This window comes from Silene latifolia, unplaced genomic scaffold (genome assembly GCF_048544455.1).
Source record: "Silene latifolia isolate original U9 population unplaced genomic scaffold, ASM4854445v1 scaffold_20.1, whole genome shotgun sequence".
NCBI lineage: Eukaryota > Viridiplantae > Streptophyta > Magnoliopsida > Caryophyllales > Caryophyllaceae > Silene > Silene latifolia.
In genome coordinates this window covers 11,517,237-11,537,733 of record NW_027413163.1, presented here as the reverse complement: position 1 = coordinate 11,537,733, position 20,497 = coordinate 11,517,237, and the positions used below count along the sequence as shown (strand labels likewise).

Below are 20,497 nucleotides of genomic sequence, written 5' to 3'. Positions count from 1 at the left end.
CATCCATAAGGCCCATCAATGACGTAATTAGTCCATCTTCTAGTTGAGGGAACAATCCAAGCCGATTAGCCGTCTCATGTTGGCCATCGTAGAAGTACAACTGCAAATACCTAGGTATGTTGTCCATGGGTATTAGATTAGGAAGATTATGATAGACCTGACCATGTGCTTTGAACACGTAAATGCCTTTATGAGTCTGCGCATCAAATGTGCCGCCAAGAGATGTGAATGCAAACAGGTTATTATATAATCGCGAATATGTTTGGAAATGCAGGGCATCTGAGTCACTTGCAGTAAAGAGGCGCATCAGCTCATCTGGGTAATCATTGCACGCCAAACTAACCTCGCCGTCGCAGCAACAAAATCCTTTGGTCTCGTACTCAAATTTTTTAGCATGGCATTTCTGGCATATTGTCGAAGGTTTGAGCTTACGTGCCTCGGTTAGTATAGGTTTACCGCCCAGCGCATCAGGTGTGTCTGCATAACAAAATTAGCGACTGTTGATGAGTTTGTTACCTCTGGCAACACCGGTATAAGAAACAGAGAACTGTTCGGTAGCCACAACAGAGCGTGCAAAATTAACACACACGATTTATAAAATATTTACTCATAATTGGCAATAAATCTTACGACCTAGTACATTGCATAGCCGAAGGGGTTTCAAAAAAAAAATCTTATCTTGAATATGGAAAGCTCTGTGGCAAAAGTAAACAATTCCTTACTCACTTTTTGGTCTCCTACGGCGTTGTCGCTTAGCAATCGGAGGCTGTTGCATCGGTACTTCAGCAGGCGCTGGTGCTCGTCTGGATCTATATGGAATATCCTCTGAAGCCCTGAATGACCCCTCACCTGTGTCCGCTTGCACATTAGGCACCCGTCTTTGCCTCTTGCCTTTCCTGATAGTCCGTGCTGATTCAGCTACAGACAACCATTTTTAAAGGGTTGTAGTCAACATTTTCTGCCACATTCTCAACATAATTTGTCCCGAACGCCTTTGCAAGGTTACAGTAGGTTCGTAATGCATTTGTCCAGCTAGTTTGGTTCGATTATAACTTGTATTCTTAAATTGCGCCGTTAGATGTTTAGCCATACGTAAACAACCTGAAAATTGAGCCGACCATTGCAAAGACGTGGCACTAAAAATCGTGACTACCGAACATAAACACAGAAGAATTAAATGTCTGTATTGGAATTAGCCACGACATCAATGCCAAAATCAGACACCTAAAATCTAACTAATGGCAAACCTGTATCCTCGTTAGCTTCCATCAGCACCTTTATGAATTTCCCCGCACAAACAACTGGCTGCTTGCCTTTAATCAGCAGGCAATCTTACATACAGTTGGTGAAACCAGGCTAATGGTTAATTCCTGCACCACACAATGTTTTCAAGCACACAGTTCAATGGCCAGCATTTTAGATGATATATCCAACCATTGGTCCATGCAACAGCACAACAAATAACCTGGAACATGCATGCATTTTTTTTTCTTCCACAAGTATTTTCAATGTTTTTAAGCAACACTTTCATCATGTCTCGATTGCACAAATTTGATCTTACACTTTCATTTTATCTTGTTCATTTCCCGTCATTCTCATAGGCGAACACACATAGAGTTGCATTCAATTTTATTTAGTATGAAAAGGACCACCCAATTACACATTTTAAAAGAGACCTTAAAAACACACACATGGGATAATAAGTCTTTTATTATAGCCATAAACAGGAACAACGTTGCTTTGCTTACACCCCGGCCACAAAATACATTTTCCAACGCCAAAAAGGAACTAATAACCAAACTTCAACTATGTTACCAACTCTACTATGTAGGCAACAAAGTTGAACATTAGCCAATCCCAAAAACTAATGAACGCTACAAGGTATAGCAACAGACTTGCTGATTCTAAGTACATTATTATAATTAGCTAAATAATAGCGCGGGTTCGCTAGACCCGCTAAACACCAACGCTACAACGTAGACTTGCCAATCCTAAGTACATTATTATAATTAGCTAATTAATAGTGCGAGTTTGCCTAGATCCACTAAACACCCTCCTCTACTCCCCCAGAGACGTCTGCACCTTTGCCTACAAGTAGCACATCAGCATTGGGTATCTGATACATTGGGCCCTTGTTTGTAGATGACGATGCTATGGCCATCCAAATAGACTTAAGCTTTTTGGGAGGTGGTGGCAGCGTCAGGCCAGTGCAGATCTGGTTTTCCGGGCCATCGGGTGTGAGACACCCTTCTCCTGAGGGTGCTGCCAATGCCCTTAGCTCTCTTTCCATCTTATCCTTAACAGCCAAGTACAGTTCGCGCTCCACACCACACCTCATTTCGCCATAAATCATATTGTAGTAGTTTGCGTCTTTCACACCAAAGCCATAGATGGTTTCGAGGTAGGCAACAATTTTTTTAGCCAAGGACTGTCTAGCCTTTTCAAGAGTAGGGGAGCACTCCCCAATAAAGTGGCACACCTTATTGTAGCTGTTTTCCCAATTAATCCTCAAGGTACAAACACGGCTATCATTGTCAAAGACCAGGTCCTCAACTTCAGTTGTACTAATCTGGAAAACCGTGAAAATCTGGATCAGAAGCTCCCAAAAGTCAATGCTTACTATCTTAGCCCCATTTCCGAGCGTATGGTTATTTGGGTCAGCGGCTCCTAACATACTAACTCTAGCTGGCACCCTCTTTATCAACTCAAGAGCTGTCCTCTTGTCCTTATAGAACCTTGAACAGGCCTTGTACATCTCCCTCCTTTCCAGGTTCACATCGTCCACTATCACCCTCCCCTTCTGGACTAAGTAATCCACTGCCTGCTCAGCAGCATCCTCCTCAGATTCAGCAAGAGTTGCCTTAGGGGCACCACTAAAAGAATATGCAATTGGGTTATGGCTCCTCCTAAGAAACACACACACAACATTTTGTGTCATGTTAAACTGGCAGTATAGCGGTTCAAACCAGCCCAGCTCCTCTGCAATATTGCCCAAAAGAACACGGTATGAAATGCTGAACAGCTGACTGTGTGATGCCATCCTTAGCCTAACCTGTAAAGCGAATAAATTAGTAACCCAACAAAACCCACCCGTGGCTATTATTCTTCCCTAAGAAATACACCGGGAATCCTTAATAGGCTAATGTGGTTTGAATAAACATCTGCAATACTTCTTCAATTGGGCAGGTCCACTGACTCCAGACCAACTACACTACAGCACGTTCCATGTGCTCCTAAACAACCAACATCACAACCTCATCAGTCAACCTATCTGTGGAAACCATACAACCACACTAACGGACGAACAGGTGAGGGGTCTAAGCATACACATCTGTAATATGAACTATGCTACACTGTAACTAATCAAAGTTCAGGTTCCAAGAACTTGTATGTGCCGGTTTGGCACTTCAGAACCTGCAAACAAAAACAAGTCGTTCCCCATGCCGCACCATTTTTCGCTAACGGTGGCTTAAAATTTGTAAAAAAACACCACTCACACAAACAGGACCATCCACTATCATCACTCCCATCACTGATAGCCATCACCTACATGGTAATATTCTCACAACCACAGCATACCCATCTCTGTAAACGTCACCAAAGCATATTCATCTACGTAAGCACTTAGGTTGACTCAACAGAGGGATGAGTATTTAGTAATCTTAACCATCATTCTCATAACTCAAGCATTTTTTTAAAGTCTAAGACTTTCCTCTTTTTAGCATATAATGAATACTTAGGACTATACCAAAACACACATAGCTCTGGTTAGTGAATACAATGTGCACACTCTGGTACAATGGCTGTAACTTTAGAAATGCTTTAAACCCAAGGAACATTGAACCTATCGCTATGATCACAACTGAATTATAACACCTTACACCAAGAACATACAAACTATAGACAACTTATTTTGCAAAGTAAGCAAAGATTTGCATAGTTGACCATTTATTTTTCAATGGTAATGCACAATAAGCAAAAGAGAAGCCTAGATAATAACCTTGAAACTCACTTAATAATACAAAAATAAAGCCAAACCTAAGAACACAGAAACAATTTTGAAGGGAAGTCAGCAAAGTTTAGCAAGTACCTCTTGAAAATATGATAACCTCAATGCTGCAATGCCCTGCACAAGAGAATTCAAACTATTATGTTCACCCCTTTATTTTGAATGGCAAGTCACAATAAGCAAAAGAGAAGGCACAACTATTTTTTTAAAACTTTTTGACTACTACCAAAACAGAGAGAAAGGCTTACCTATGCAAGGAAGATAAGCATTTGCCTTGCTTACATACACTAAGCCAGCTTATATATAGTAGGAGTAAGGATACTAAGCATTAGCAGCTACCCCACTTTACAAGGGCATGGTAACTCAAATCACCTTGCCACCTCTCTTAATTGTAAGTACGATGTAACCCTACTTGGTCAGCTATACTGATGTGATTAGTCTCTAAGGTTTAAGGTTATTTCTTTTGCCACAAGGGACCCCAATGCTTAGCAAATCTAAACTTGGTCAGCTATACTGATGTGATTAGTCTCTAAGGTTTAAGGTTATTTCTTTTGCCACAAGGGACCCTAATGCAAAGTCATTAAAATGGCCCTCTGAAATTGCATTGTTATAAGCTAAATCCATAGGATGTGTCAAATCTTATGCAATCATGTTAGTCTATAATTTAATAGTCCACTCAATTTCTACTGATATAGCCTATTATTAGCATGTCCTTCACTCAATTTCTACTGATACAACCTATTATTAGCATGTCCTTTTTTGTCTCTTCTGCTAATTTTCTTTGAAATCAAAAAATACCAAGCACGCCATTCATTTTAAAAAAATGATTATTATTTGATATGAATAAACAAATCGATTTTTTTTTGGTAAGGAACAAAAGTCCCTGTACAACAACACTACTAACTCTTAATCAATCAATTCGAAAACAAGATTCATAACAGCCCAGGTATATAGTAGGAGTAAGGATACTAAGCATTAGCAGCTACCCCTACTTGGTCAGCTATACTGATGTGATTAGTCTCTAAGGTTTAAGGTTATTTTTTTTTTGCCACAAGGGACCCCAATGCTTACCAAATCTAATACACGTGAGTCATGGTTACCTAAAGTCATTAAAATGGCCCTCTGAAATTGCATTGTTATAAGCTAAATCCATAGGATGTGTCAAATCTTATGCAATCATGTTAGTCTATAATTTAATAGTCCACTCAATTTCTACTGATATAGCCTATTATTAGCATGTCCTTCACTCAATTTCTACTGATACAACCTATTATTAGCATGTCCTTTTTTGTCTCTTCTGCTAATTTTCTTTGAAATCAAAAAATACCAAGCACACCATTCATTTTAAAAAATTAGTACTAATTTATATGACCGTATAATTTTTTTTATCCATCATTGAAAGCCAAATAACAATAAGTTGAAACTACATCCGAAACTGCCTCCGGCACGGTACCGCATTCTAGTAGAGTAATTTATGGGAAGAAAATGAGCCAGACAGTGAGCCGCTTAATAGCAAAAACCACACTAAATAGAATTACTACATCCACTGAAAAATTACCCGGAATACCAGTAAGATCCCCTGCAAGGCCATGAAATAACCAATTGTCATTGAAGCGCCCATCCCCGAAGACACCAAGGCCATTAATAGAGCTGAATAAGTGACAAATTGCCATTAAATCGCCTATCCCATGCGACACCAATAGAGCCGAGTAAGTGAGGATGCCAAAGCGAGCTATGGCGCCAACGAATAGCCATGGCCAATCCATAAACTGGAACTATCCGCTTCGTTCCATTTATGAATTTGCCCTGGGTTTTAGAATTATTTACAGTTCATACAAAAGCATGCTCCTTTGCATTGCATCTCAGTGCACTTTGCGCCTTATACTTCCTGAAAATAAGACTAAAGTTGTTTACAGACCCGACGGCCACAACTACGTCTGTATGAGATGTTTCAGAAATTATTGTCAGGATCTACTCGGGTAGCCTTGGGGCAGATTAGTTTAAGGTGAAAGAGAGGAAAGGAGGGCATAAGAAGCAGAGAAGTGGAGAGATAAGGAGTGTGCAATTGGAATAATTGTAATTTTTAGTGAAACGATGTGCTTGGGAAGCAAAATGCCAAAGCTATGCCGTCTTTCAATTAAAAAATTGCAAGGAGAATCCATAGATGTGGAGCAAGGGGACCTTACCTAAACGTGGAGCGGATTGCACGTGGACTGTTACCTTTACACCTTACATGAGTAAGCAGAAGCCCAAAATAGACGTAGCCCAAGTAAACAGCCAAACTAACAAAGGAGAGCAAATAAGCACAGCCCAAGTAACGGCCCATTAAAGTAGAGCAATTATGTACTGTTCATCGATGAACAGTTATATGTCTTACCCACTTTTAGGTAAGGTGTATAGATTCATATGTTATTGAAACTTTTCATTATTGCATATAATTTTTATTAATCATTTGCATTTGTGAAAAAAATAAAGTTATATCATACATAAGATTTGTGTTTTATTTGGTATTGTTTAAATAACTTTTATTGATGTCAATTTGTATTTCTCAACTTGATTTATTTTTGCAGAGGGAATGGTACAATTTTCTTATTATTACAAAGTTGGATTGTGCAGTTAATTACGTTATACATAAGGTATGTTCTACGAGTTTTGTTTGTGTAATTTATATAATCTTATTGTAAAATGCACAGTTTTTTGTAATTTATCCACTAATATCGCTTTGTGGTAGATTTATTTTATATTATCTTTATGTAAACCCTCTTACAAGATTAATTGAATTATCTTTAAATGTATGTTTGTTTCTTATTCTATTTTTGTAGGTGATGCTTCCTTTGTCTTCTCATAATATTAACATAGTGTGTTAAAAAAAACTACATGGGAAATGTGTAGGCAAGAGAAGGATTTAGTTGAACAAAAACTTGATATCCGTCCTTGAACCATGTTCTAATGATATTAAAACTTATTTGGTACGTAATTGTCTCACTTGATACAAAAACAAAACATTTTTAGTTTTTAATTCGAATTTAGAGGATCTTAGTAAATTATTTTTTTTATAACTTTGTTTTTGTAAAAAAAAAAATACAATATAGTTAAAAGGCTACTTAAAACATCTAATTTTAATTCACATGTCATTTTTACATTGGTTAATATTAAGGCTACATCAGACTTATTTATTAAAATTCTTCATAAGATTTACTAATATTTTTTGATGGAAATCATAATACCGATCATGATTTAAATTATAAAAATTAATTAACAATTTACTCTCATCATTTAAATCGTACAATTTGTCCATCTAACTCTTCATTAACCATAGAGATAGTAGTTAAAAGGTCTTATATGTAGTAACTAAAAAGTCTAATAATTTGGATTATAAAGCTACTAATAATATTTTTTAGTGGAAACCATAAGATCATGTACTAAATTACAAAAATAAATTAAGAATTTACTCTCATTATTTAAAATTTTAAATCGTAAAATTTATCCATATAATTCCTCATTAGTAATAAAGATAATAACTAAAAGGTCTTATATCTGGTAAATGAAAAATCCAATAACTTGGATTGTAAAGCTTCACAATTTCTCATATTGTTACTTTTGATTTATTTCAAAACCATCTTAAATATTGTAATTAGCACACTTGCGAAAAATTGAAAAATAAGGTGTATATGTGCATGTGATTCAAACGTACATAGTCTTCTTAAAAGTACTCCATATTTCTATCTTTTAAGATTTTAAAATTTTAAACGTTTAATAAGTTGTATAGTTAGTTTTGTAATTAAGATGATGCTTATTTAATTTTAATTTTAATTTTAACTATTTCAATTTGCAGATTATTGATTGCGAGAGGCTATTAAAAAGTGGAGATTACATGTTTGGATCTAAATGTGAAAAACGAAAACATATTTTTTACTCTTTTAGTTGGCTTACAAAGCATCATCATTCATCATCGGCGAGATTCTCTGTTTTACATGTATATTTTTGATAAAAAGTATAAATTTTGAGGAAAAGTTAAATTAATAGTATTTATTTTACTTTCTTAAAAAAACCTATCGATCAGATATGTAACCGCGATTTTGGAATGCTTTGTTTATCGACCTAACGACGCAGCCGTTTTTAGCTTAATTATTTATGACGTACATCATAAATACATAAAAATAACAAATTTGTAAAAAATTTAAACAAACATTTATAGTTATAAAATTAGTTACATTAAATTGTTGACTACAAAATATTCATGAATAATATTAACATGTATTAAAATATATGGAAATAAAATTCAAATTAAAACTTCTATCTATATTACTATGATCATGAAAAATAATGTAAAAGAAGAAAACATTTACAAATGTTTGGTTTATAGCTTATTCGCGATAAAAAAAATATTTTATATTTTAGTTCAAGATAGACGTCAACAAAAGCAAATAAATGGGACAAATAGAACAAGTCCGCGATTTTCGCGGGTACAAAAGTAGTTCTCATTTAAATTGTTTTTACTTAATTAAACGTTACAACGGTTAATAGAAAATGAGGGAAAATAATAATTTACTTTATAAAATATCATTGTTATTTCCAAACGTACAGAAAAAAATAAAAATAAGTATATATCTATGATTAACACTTCTTATTATCATTTTGATAGAGTTGGACTAAGAAAAATATAATTCAGTCATCGAGCAAAATTGATATAATTCCGTAACAAAAGCCAAAATAAGAATAAAAGAATAATAGGTTACAATAACAACCACAAAAAAAACTCAACATAATTATGTGAATATCAAGCCATTACAAAAGTAATAAAAAATAATTTACGTGATTTTCACGAGAAATTAAATTAGTATATACTAAAAAAGGCATGACAAAGCATCACATTCCCTTTGACAGAATTTTTGCAAACCACATCCTTATGCATTTATTTTATTTTATTTTAATAAAAAAAAAAAGATAAATTGTTGAAAGAGTTTGTAGGATTAAACACAATCATTAAAATTGGCTTTTCATTTTCAAAATAATTAAACAATCGTTAAACATTAAAATAAATACTAAATAAATTCTGAAATTTTATTGTTAGAATAAATTTTACGGATAAAATAATCTTTATTTTTTCAACGTTTATAATCCGCACCATACTCTTTCAATACAATATTAACCGATTAATCTACCTTGAATTATACTTCGCAAATAAAAATATAAAAATTTCTATTTTAAAAAATTATTTTCGGTTGAATTAATTACGTAATTCAAATATTTTTAATGAAAGAACAATAAAATAAAACAAATGACTGGAATGGAGGGGGTATAATAAAAAAAGACTTAAAAAAATCAAAGACAACAAGAATAATAACAATAATCGTGACAAAACACTAATAAACTTAGCAATATTAGTGGCATTATACAAATATACGTATTGATTAATAGAATTTTTTTTTTTTACAAGACTTTTTTGTCCTCGGTTTTCAGTGCGATCGCAAATATGGGCTTTTATAACACATTAACAATCTAACGTCCCAACATAGCTAGACCCGTGAATTTCACGGGTAATAAAACTAGTCAAAAAATAAAAACGTAAGTTATTGACCTAAAACACTCAGAAAAGAAAAGTGTAAACTATTGATCGGGAATTTGGGATGGAGTGAATACATTATACCAACATGACATTTAAATAAACATTTTTTTTGGTGAAAAATACTTGGCAATTGAGGTAGAATAAAGTGTGAGAGTTTTGGAGACTGGTCTCAATTCTTCCACAAGATACAAAAAGATGTTGGAATGTCTTGTACAACAAGTATGATAATTGTTAAACAATGCAAGTAAAGAACTTAGGTGTAGGTTAAAGCAACATTGGTTTTGCTGGACCAATTATTATTCTATTGTAAAGATGTTTTTCCATTACCATGGATCAATAATGCTCTAATCATAGTACTACTTACGAGTTACGGACTTATTATTTAGTAACGCTCTAATCTTAGGAATTACACGGGAGAACGTATCATTTAACCCTCTATAATTGAGGCTTCATACTGGCAGCTTCAGACTTAGGTTCATGGTTAATAGTGCAAATTTTATAAGCTAACTGAGAGAGAGAAGCTGTAGCATTTCCGCTTCTTCAGAACTGAATTAGCAACTCCGTCCCCAAATTCCTTACTAGCAGAGGTATAGCTTAGATTAGCCATACACTCTTATTCTCTTGAACATACCATGGAGTCTTATAACATGGAGTCGTATAAGTTGGTGTATGGCGTAATACGAAATACCATGGGTACAACTACATGTCTACATATACTTAGTATTTAATCTTTCATTGACGAAATATTATAAGAAAACTTGCAGGCCTGCAAATGTATAAACATGGCATTTGAATATAACATAACATTTGTGAATAGCAGTGGCTGTCCTGGCAGATTAGGGAAAAAACGGGTAGTACGAATATGTTTTCCAGTCTATATATAATTGTCACAAAGACTACGATTAGAATATTCTCGTACAAAGCCAACAATCTGATGCAACACAAATTAACAGTCAGTACAGAGATGCAGGGGCCGTACCTAATCTACTCAGTTACCTCGAGAAAGAACCCGATATCTCTATATAAACCAGAACCCATCGATAGACAAAGACGTGAAGTTATATGGCAATGGAAGGATCAGACTGGACTCGGGATCTCAGTTACACTTCCATCTAGAAGAAGGCACACAATTTAAGTAATGGCACCACTTACAAAGGTCATCACCTCTCTTCCCTTTAAACAGCATTGTCATCCCTACTGTGTACCTGTTATGACGGTAATGAGGCAGGTAATCAAATTTCAAGGTCAGACAAATTTTCAATCTATATTGCACCGATTCAACATATTATCTTGCATACCAGGATTGTGAATAAACATGTGTATGACATTTGAACAATTCATTTTATGCCAAAAAAAAAAAATTTGGGAATATTTCATAAATTGGACTTACCCAGCTATCAGTAAAGCTAAGGCGGTGACGAATAAAACCAGTTGGTATGGTAAGTATTTGCTCTTGACACGTAAATGCTCAGGCAGTTGATGACGTTCCTGCCACCCAAATCGAGGACGTAGGAGCACCACAAACCCAAGCAGGAACCCTGTCAAAAAACCTCCAAGGTGCCCGAAATTGTCTACATGTAGATGAGGAATGATTCCAAGTACGAAGTTAGGGACAATCAGAAGCACAAGTACGAGTAGAACAACAACCTGGAAGAACACAATCTATTTGAACGTCAGGAAATATTAGAATATAATTCCCGTTTGTTCATTATTTGAAAGCACAAGCATTGGCGATATAATGAGAGTAGTCGATATCTAAAACGTGTCATACTGATAAATGAAGATAAAAAGGGTAACGGAAGAAGAAAAAAAACACTTCTTAGACGAATTAGAGGGTTACCTTGTTGTTATAGATAGTCCAATTCACCAAGAGCTCAGAAAGCATCGCACCAAGAAGTCCAAATATTGCTCCAGAGGCTCCCATAGACATGTACCTTCCGAGAAAGAGTGCTGATAGTACAGATCCTCCAACGCCTGAAACCAGGTACAATACTCCAATTCGAACTAACAAAAGGAAACAGAGGAGTAAGTGCTTGATAGCAGGAAATAAAGCTACTGAAGCGAACTCAACAAGTATTTAAATGAGCCCAAAAACATGGTTGCATGGTTCGGGGTTTAATTGGACGATCCTCGTATCAGATTGCTCTCGAAAGAACGTTCATTAGCAACTAGCTGGTCAGAGACACAAGCGATTTAGAAACTTGAACTCATTTCCCTGAACCGAGTCAAACACTGAAACATGCGACAGTGGCACAAAAGGCACACTCTAGATATGAAATCAAGATGTTTGACAGTTTTATTTTGGTAAAATTCAAGTCTTGCTTGAAATGTGTTGATATTTAAATAAAGGTAGCATACCAAAGCCAAATTTCTGTTCCAGCCGAATACCAATGACCAGCAAACTGAGGATATTGAGGGAAAGATGAACTAAACCACCGTGCAACCAAATGCAAGTAATAAGACGCCATCCTTGGTGCCCACGCACCACCATATCCCACTGAAGGGCACCCATCTTAAATAATCTGTAAGAATATCGCAAAATGTCAAAACAAGTCTAAAACACACCACAATTGTCTCGTAGCCTTAGGTAACAAGTACAGTATAAACAATCAAAATGTAACAAACCAACATCAAGTAGAGATAGGGAGAAGTAAAGTAAGAAAGAGAACGTGTAAGCGGAGGGGCCGAGTAAAAAGTTTTGACGGAGAGGCTGAAAAGAGAGTCGGCCAAGAAACTTAAGAACACATGACTTTCCAGAACCAAAGTTATGGTTGTTAGGACAATTGTTGATGTACATAACAACAATAAAGACGGCGACATTTGCAATTGAGATCGCTGGAATCAACCAGGGCGTCCACTTTCTGTCCGCGGTAGAAGACGATTTTCGTCTTGGTTGTATTGGGAAGCAATCAATGGAATCAACCATCATGTCCAGTTTTTTTGTTATCACTTATGTGCAATGTATGTTGTTTGTTTGGAGCTGGAGGACAGTGGTTGTATTCAGTAGTAATAGAAAGGTTGTAACTTCACGCCATTCAAGTGGAAGTGCGCCAGAAATGGCAAGTATTAATATTCCACTTAGTCAGAAATGACAAATATTCCACTTAGTCAAGAAATGACATTTAATAACTTGTACATGTACTTCCTAAAGAGATTACTGACATTTATCATAGTATTTTCAAATTTCGGATCCCCGTCTGTATATGTATCCCTGTCAATATGGATTTAAGTCAGGCTAGGCCATAGCCATGCACATATAATCCGATAAATTGTTGTTTGGTTTGAAATAAAGTTGACGATTTCATCTGAACTGAACTTAATTAAAATAAACTAAACTACATAAACTAAAATTAAGTCCAAAAGAAATTAGACCAAAAAGATAAATAGCTTATTATTTATAACATTCATAAATTATTGAGATGCCACTTTTCTGCCACTCCTTGATGACAATGAACAATATTGCCTTACCTTCTCATTCATCATTAGTGGCTATGGGCTTAACCAATACAATTAATACTAAGATTAGCCCATACAATAACATATGTAACATATAATAACTCATATAGACTAATGCGGTACGCAAAATCTCATTTCAGACGGCATATTTTGTCTAGAACTTTCAGACGGGCTTATGTGACCATTTTTATGGTAAGATGTGACCATTTCTAAATGGTACTAATATTTTTACCTACCATTTGTTACCATTTGTAAATGGTAACATCTGACCATAAAGTAAAATGGTAACTTCTACTCAATACAGTAAATGCAAACCACCGGATAAGATAGGAGGTATTCGCATAAAAACCGATTCATAAGTAAATGTAAATCATAAGATAAGATTGAAGTTGAAGTTGAATTATGTTAGGAGTAATTTCATGTAGTGACCCAATATATTTAGTATAGAGTATAGAGTATAACAAATTGCAAGCAAATTTAAATAAAAAATGCAGGCACAAAATCTCACCAGTATCCATGGTTGTTGCTGCATATCTTGAAGGTGCATAATAGATCTTAATCTTGACATTCTACAAACATAACAGCAAATAAAATCCAACATAAGATTTCATTCCCAAAACACAAATAAAAATAACAAAGGAAGTGGCTTTTGTGTAGCATAGGTCATGCAACCAACATAAAATAGATAAAACATGCTACAGTTAACAGCAATGATTTATATAGATAAATCTTACGGAAGATTTAGTTGCATACATTATCCTCAAGAGGCTCAAAATAAGGCAAGTTATGAGACGGTCTTACAAGAGATTTATTGTTGATGGTATAAACTTGTTCGAGATCATCGCAATTAACTAATTCGGGCCAGAGTCACATATTTCAGTGTTAGATTCAGGAAAAAATGCGACTAAGATCAATTAAAAAGCATACGAGTATTAAAAAGAAAACCATTCATCCTAATTCGTGAATGAACTTCGTCGTGTTACGGCTAACCATCAGCCAACAGAACCCTGAATCATGCAAGTTGCAACCATGGTCCGGTCACATTTAAACCTGGTGCTCCATAACATATTTTATGCTGCAATGAATGAACATGCACGCATACATATAAACTGAAAGAAGTAACAGAAGAGGAAACATCCAGTAGGCTTCATAATCATTCAAAGCTTTAAAGATAGTATTTAAATAAGGAGTTGACAATGTAAGAACTAGTATAGGGAAGCAAAATAATCAATTTTAAACCAAATAAATAATAATTTTATAGGATTTTCAATTCTATCTCCAACTACTTTGTACAACTAACTAGTATTCTAAAGCTTTGTACCAACTAGATGCAAATTCTCCCCTGACTATTTAAGTAGCTTCAACTCATGGTGCTTAGATGCATGCATGCCATCAACTTCTACTTATCATTCCTCCTATAACAATAATCATATATACTCGCCTTTAAGAAATCGAGTTTGAGGTCTCATTAAACATCCGATGTCTCCATTTGTTCTAAGCCTTATTGCCGTGGTTGTTATATGCATCACACATTGGGTATACAAATGGTATAACCCGAAATGTAATGGCAACCTCCCACCTGGTACAATGGGATGGCCGCTCATTGGTGAAACTCTTCAATTCTTCGCTAAAAACACCTCATTCGACATCCCTCCCTTTGTCAAAAAGAGAATGGAAAGGTAAACTTCAGGGTAATATATTAGTCAGTAACGTTTTTGTTATCAAAGAACATTAATGTGAAACAAAGTTCGTAAAAAACATTTGCATTTATTCGAAAATAGTGTTTGGGTTCTCACCTTTGAGGCTTTGCTTATCTTTTATTCTACATTGTGTATTTTTGATGATCACAGGTATGGACCGGTATTCCGAACCAGTCTAGTGGGGAGACCGATTATAATTTCAGCTGATGCAGAGCTTAACTACTTGATCTTTCAACAAGAAGGACAAATGTTTCAGAGCTGGTATCCAGATACTTTTACAGAGATTTTTGGACGGGAGAACGTAGGCTCTTTACACGGGTTCATGTACAAGTACCTTAAAAACATGGTGCTAAATCTCTTTGGGATTGAAAGTCTAAAGAAGATGCTTCCTGAAGTTGAAGAGTCGGTGCTCAAACAGCTAAATCAATGGTCACGTCTAGACTCAGTCGAGCTTAAGGATTCAACAGCCAGTGTAAGCTATTTCAAAATTCTAGCTAGCTACTTTAGTCATATTCCTGCAAAGTTTAACTTAACTCTTCTCTATGATTTCTCTTCAGATGATATTCAATCTCACCGCAAAAAAGTTGATCAGCTACGATGAGGAAAACTCTTCAGAAAATCTAAGGGACAGCTTTGTCGCATTTATAAAGGGGTTGATCTCCTTTCCTTTGAACATTCCTGGTACAGCATACCACAAGTGCTTACAGGTCGACTAAATTATATCTTACTCAAACTTTACAAATTTGTGTTTCATTACTTTTGATAAAAAATTTCGATGCTTGTATCCTTTTTTATTAACAATATGATCTTTTACTAAGAAAAATCTCTGTTCCATTTTGCAATCAAAGAAATAAAACCAACGATTTCCAAATTCTAAGCAAATTGTATTATCGCCACAGGGAAGAATGAGGGCAATGACGATGCTTAAGAACATGTTACACGAGAGGCGACTGATGCCTAGCAAACATAAGAGAGACTTTTTTGATTTTGTCCTCGAGGACCTATCAAAGGAGGGAACGCTCCTAACAGAAGGAATTGCTTTGGATCTAATGTTCGTGCTTCTCTTTGCTAGCTTTGAGACGACCTCCCTGGCTCTAACTCTGGCAATGAAATTTCTCACAGACTATCCTTTGGTGCTAAAAACTCTGACGGTAAGAGCTTAGAGTAGGCAACTCATCATTAATCATCAATTCTCCGTATACCAAGTCTCTTGAGAGACAGTCTCCTGCTATTTTAAAGCAAGACTAACTAATTTAACTATAAAACCACACATATGAACCTGCTAACTGACTCTAAACCTGAAATAAAGGGATAGCTATCTCATTACATGGGTCTCTCTTATGATTATCTTATCATGAGATCTTTTTATACGAGAACTTGTGTTCTACATTTCATACACACTATTCAGAGACATTTCATACACACTATTCAGAGAATCAGACGTATCGAGCTTTGAACTCACAGACTGACAAATTGACAGGAAGAGCATGAGGAAATTCTTAGAAGACGTGAAAATAAAGACTCTCCGCTTGCATGGAACGAATATAAATCAATGACATACACATTTCAGGTCAGTTGCGTTAGCCTCACAAGCAAAGTTCATTGACAGTACATCTCATATTAGCTCTACCAAACCTTAACTAGTTACCAATCTATACTGCAGTTCATCAATGAAACAGTTAGGCTGGCAAACATAGTTCCCGGCATTTTCAGAAAAGCAATGAAAGATTTTGACTACAAGGGTATGCATCAATCATCATTACAAAACAAACGTCTACTTTAACAACTATAAATTCAAGTTAATTCACTTTATATTCAAGAAACATAACTCACCTTATAAATTTGGAATGCAGGTTACACCATTCCAGCAGGCTGGGGAGTAATGGTTTGTCCTCCAGCTGTACACTTAAACCCCGGCAGATATGAAAATCCTCTTGAATTTAATCCTTCGAGATGGCAGGTAAACAGCGTAGTCCTGTTATTTCTTCCATTCCTGAGAAATTCATAAATCGGTCGTGATATAAAACTATAAAAACCAACAAGAAGATGAACATGAAATTGCTTATCATTCAGGGAGGCGAAATAAATGGCGCATCCAAACATTTCATGGCGTTTGGAGGGGGTATGAGATTTTGTGTTGGGACAGATTTCACCAAGGTGCAAATGGCTGTATTTCTACACTGCTTAGTCACAAAATACAGGTATAAGCAATGCTTGTTATCTCTTTCCTCTACCAATCATCAGGACATAATAAAATGAGAATCTAAGAGGTCCTAATTCTATGTATAAAATCTCAGGTGGCAGCCAATAAAAGGAGGGAACATTGTCAGGACACCTGGGTTACAGTTTCCACAGGGCTTTCATATTCAGCTTGCGGAAAAGCAATGAAATACCAATGAGACGATCTCACATGTTAGACCAACCCAAATCCTTTTGTATCGATATGAATTATTGGATTAATGGATTGAACTCACATGTAAGAACGTCTCATATAAGTTCTTGTGATGAAAGCCAGCTCATAATCCATTATTTTACCCGAACAAATATATTCATAAGTGATAGTAAAACATACATTTATTTTTTCACTCATTATATGGGACTAAAACTCCCAGGCTGCAATAATGAAGCAAAACAACATTCAAAAAGAAGTCTATAGCAGTTGTAACTTTTGTTTGTCCAAAAAAAAAAAAAGGTTTTTTTGTTTGTCCACTAAAAAACCGTAGTGAATACAACTAGGTTCTTGTAACCTTTGTTACCCCGTCTCTTCTGATTCCCTCGTTTATCCGTGTCTAACAGTCGACACTCGGACATTGATATTAACACCTCATGTGAACCTAAAGAATGAATACTTTTCATAAAAACAGCCGTGTGTGACACTTGGACATGCACCCGTATAGAATACTTCTAATGATTAAACGAATCTGAGTAACTAGCTTGTAAGTTGTAACCCTCTTAATTTTTGTTTTTCAGGAAAATGAATCTACGTCTTTCAATCTTTCACATAGCCAAATCGATAAAACAGTGACAATGTTTCCAAAAAAGTTGTATGTTGCCATTATTTAGCAGCATCCTGGCTTTGTCCAACAGGACTTGCCATGAAGTAAGTCATCATACCATACCAATTACCAACCAATCTTTCTAAAAAAATAGAAAGAAATGCAGCTAGTGTCAACTAGAATCGGCTGAACTAAAACAATTACTTCTAAAAGTCCCTATCATTTGTTTACGTTTGATTAAAATACCCTGCACAAAGAATCTCCTACAAAAGGTAAACAAATGAACGAGACGGAAGGAGTATATGCCAACATGGGCTTTTGTAGGGATTCTAATATATAACACACAAGTTGTCTTGAAAATTAGTTGTTTAACTCCGTAATCACAAATTCTAAAAACACAAGACCTTGTCGAATTGACCCGTAATTGCGTAACCAAGCGACTATAAGTCTATACACAAAATCTCATTATAGACGGCCCATATCCGTCTATAACTAAAGACGGGTCAAATACAATACCACATTCCTAATAGAACAAGCAACACGTGGAGTGGTGGGGCCAAAAATATCACCACTTTCAAGCTATTTGACCTATCTTTAGCTATAGACGGATATATCTGTCTACAATAGGTCTTGGTATAGACGGGTGGGGCGAACAGACGGGTAAAGACCTCTAATAAAATGGGTAGGGGGGACAAGGTGGGGCACCCCCCATGTGCTTCCCACTTTATGGCAAATGAGTATTTTGTGAGGGAAAATGGTATCCGTCTATACGTATAGACGGATAGTGTCTGTCTATAATGAGAATTTGTGATCTGTCTATACCAAGACTAGCTGAAGTCTATAACACGACTGCTACCAAGATTTCCAAGAAAACGTAACTTGCTCAATTGAAATGCATCCCTAATCCGCGGACTAAAATTGCGTGATTACGCAATTTTACAATTTAAGACTGTCTGTACACAAATAGGCAATTTCCGGAATGTCATCACAATCACAATTTCGATAAACAAAAAAACAATTGCAATATGTTGTAACATTCTTCAGCAACAAAATTATTCTGAAAAATCTTTTTTATTCAACGTTTCTGATCAATACTACGATAACCATTTATCCTCCAACACGGTGAATTTACACGCTAATCGGCTAATTACTAAAGATGGACTTAATCACCCGTTATCTTCTTACATAATGAAACCGTTTCACAGTGGGAGACGGTCTTGCGCAATAACCAGTAGCAAGCACAATCACTCAAAATAATCAGCGAATCAAACAACGCGTAGTTTTATTAAACTAATACGGAGTATTATTTAATGGAACATGAAAATCACCCTTTTTGAAATCGTGGACTCTGATTAAACACCCTCAGATTAAAAAAATGTGTACCTGAGATGTGAGCATGCGACTGAGAAAGATACACGTACTGATTCCATCAGCCGCGAATTCAAGGATTTTATAATCTAGGGTTCATTACTCGATTTACCCGCCAAATCAATACTAGTAGACTCAATTTGTAGATAGGTCATTTAAGATCCGTTTCAAATCGGGTTAAATCAGTTTGATTTTAATCGGGTTAATCTTATTGGCTTAATGTTCCTTGTACTTTTTAATTTAAATGTAAATTTAAAATATCACCAATAAATAAATATCAATGAAAAAAAACTATCAAAATTGGAGTTTTATTATGAGAAAATAAATATTTTTAATATAAGTCAGTCGGCTCAGTTACTATCAGTTCTAATGTTTTCAAGTTCAGGTGTTATTCGGTTATATTTAATTCGGCTCAATTTCGATTCGAACGTGATTTAATTAGATTTTGGATACTATTCAGGTTATTCTCATATCGGATGTTCGATCGGTTATCAGTTCGAATATTTTTTATCGGATCTGACATATGTATGAGCATGACCCACACTCCGTTTCTCTTATTACCAATTATTAAATCGACCACACACTCTCTCCCTCCCCTGACGGACACAAGTCATACTTAGAGGTGTATAACGTGGCGGGCTAGCCCAACCCAGCCCGGGTATGTGGGCCGAAAAAAGGCGGTCCGGGCAACACACGGCCCAGCCCGGTCATCCCCTAGTGTCGGGTTAGTGCCACGACTTCCTCAGCCCGAGCCGATCCAAACACAAAATAAAAAAAAATAGAGGTCCAGCTCGGTCCGCCCCAGCCCGTTACTGAGTGGGCCGGTTTAGTGCCGGACAAAAATGGCCCAGAACTGACCCGGCCCAGCCCGGTCATCCCCTAGTGTCGGGTTAGTGCCACGACTTCCTCAGCCCGACCCGATCCAAATAGAAAATAAAAAAAAATAGAGGTCCAGCTCGGCCCGGCCCAGCCCGTTACTGAGTGGGCCGGTTTAGTGCCAGGCAAAAATGGCCTAGAACTAACCCGACCCAGCCCGGTCCTCATTTAGTGTCGTCAAGTCGACCCACCCTTAGCCCTAGCCAAATCGGCCAAAGACCAAGATACACCTCTAGTCATACTTATACACGTGTCTAACAAAAACAGGCCCTGTTCAATAAGACAATTCAGATGCCCGAAATTACATAACCCCAATTGACACAAAATCCAAATTAACTTAACCCTTTCCATACCTTGTTGATCTCAGTGTTGACTCGAATTGAAATGACCAAATCCACCTGGCCAGAAAATTAAATCTATTTGAGGTGACAAGAAATAATAAACTTTAGAAATCATAAATAATCACAATAATATACTCTGTAATACATTAAATAAGGGTCAATTGTTTCAAACATTCCTTATT

At 36.0% G+C, this 20,497-nt stretch overlaps 1 protein-coding gene and 1 pseudogene across 2 annotated transcripts; one reads left to right on the top strand and one right to left on the bottom strand.

Annotated features, from left to right (window-relative positions):
* Positions 1 to 10,351: 10,351 nt before the first annotated feature.
* On the bottom strand, positions 10,352 to 12,560 carry LOC141638518 (RHOMBOID-like protein 3). 2 transcript variants are annotated; one of them, XM_074447929.1, is made up of 5 exons: positions 12,248 to 12,560; positions 11,937 to 12,100; positions 11,419 to 11,582; positions 10,969 to 11,225; positions 10,352 to 10,783 (listed from the first exon to the last, which is right to left on the bottom strand). In XM_074447929.1, the coding sequence occupies exons 1-5, from the start codon at positions 12,505 to 12,507 to the stop codon at positions 10,675 to 10,677; spliced, it is 954 nt and encodes a 317-aa protein (XP_074304030.1). In that variant the 5' UTR covers positions 12,508 to 12,560; the 3' UTR covers positions 10,352 to 10,674. The 2 variants fall into 2 exon arrangements, with proteins under 2 accessions (XP_074304030.1, XP_074304029.1); XM_074447928.1 differs by having other exon boundaries at positions 10,969 to 11,240; positions 12,248 to 12,555.
* A 1,950-nt stretch (positions 12,561 to 14,510) lies between these two features.
* LOC141638519 (cytochrome P450 87A3-like) lies at positions 14,511 to 17,202 on the top strand (annotated as a pseudogene).
* Positions 17,203 to 20,497: the final 3,295 nt, after the last annotated feature.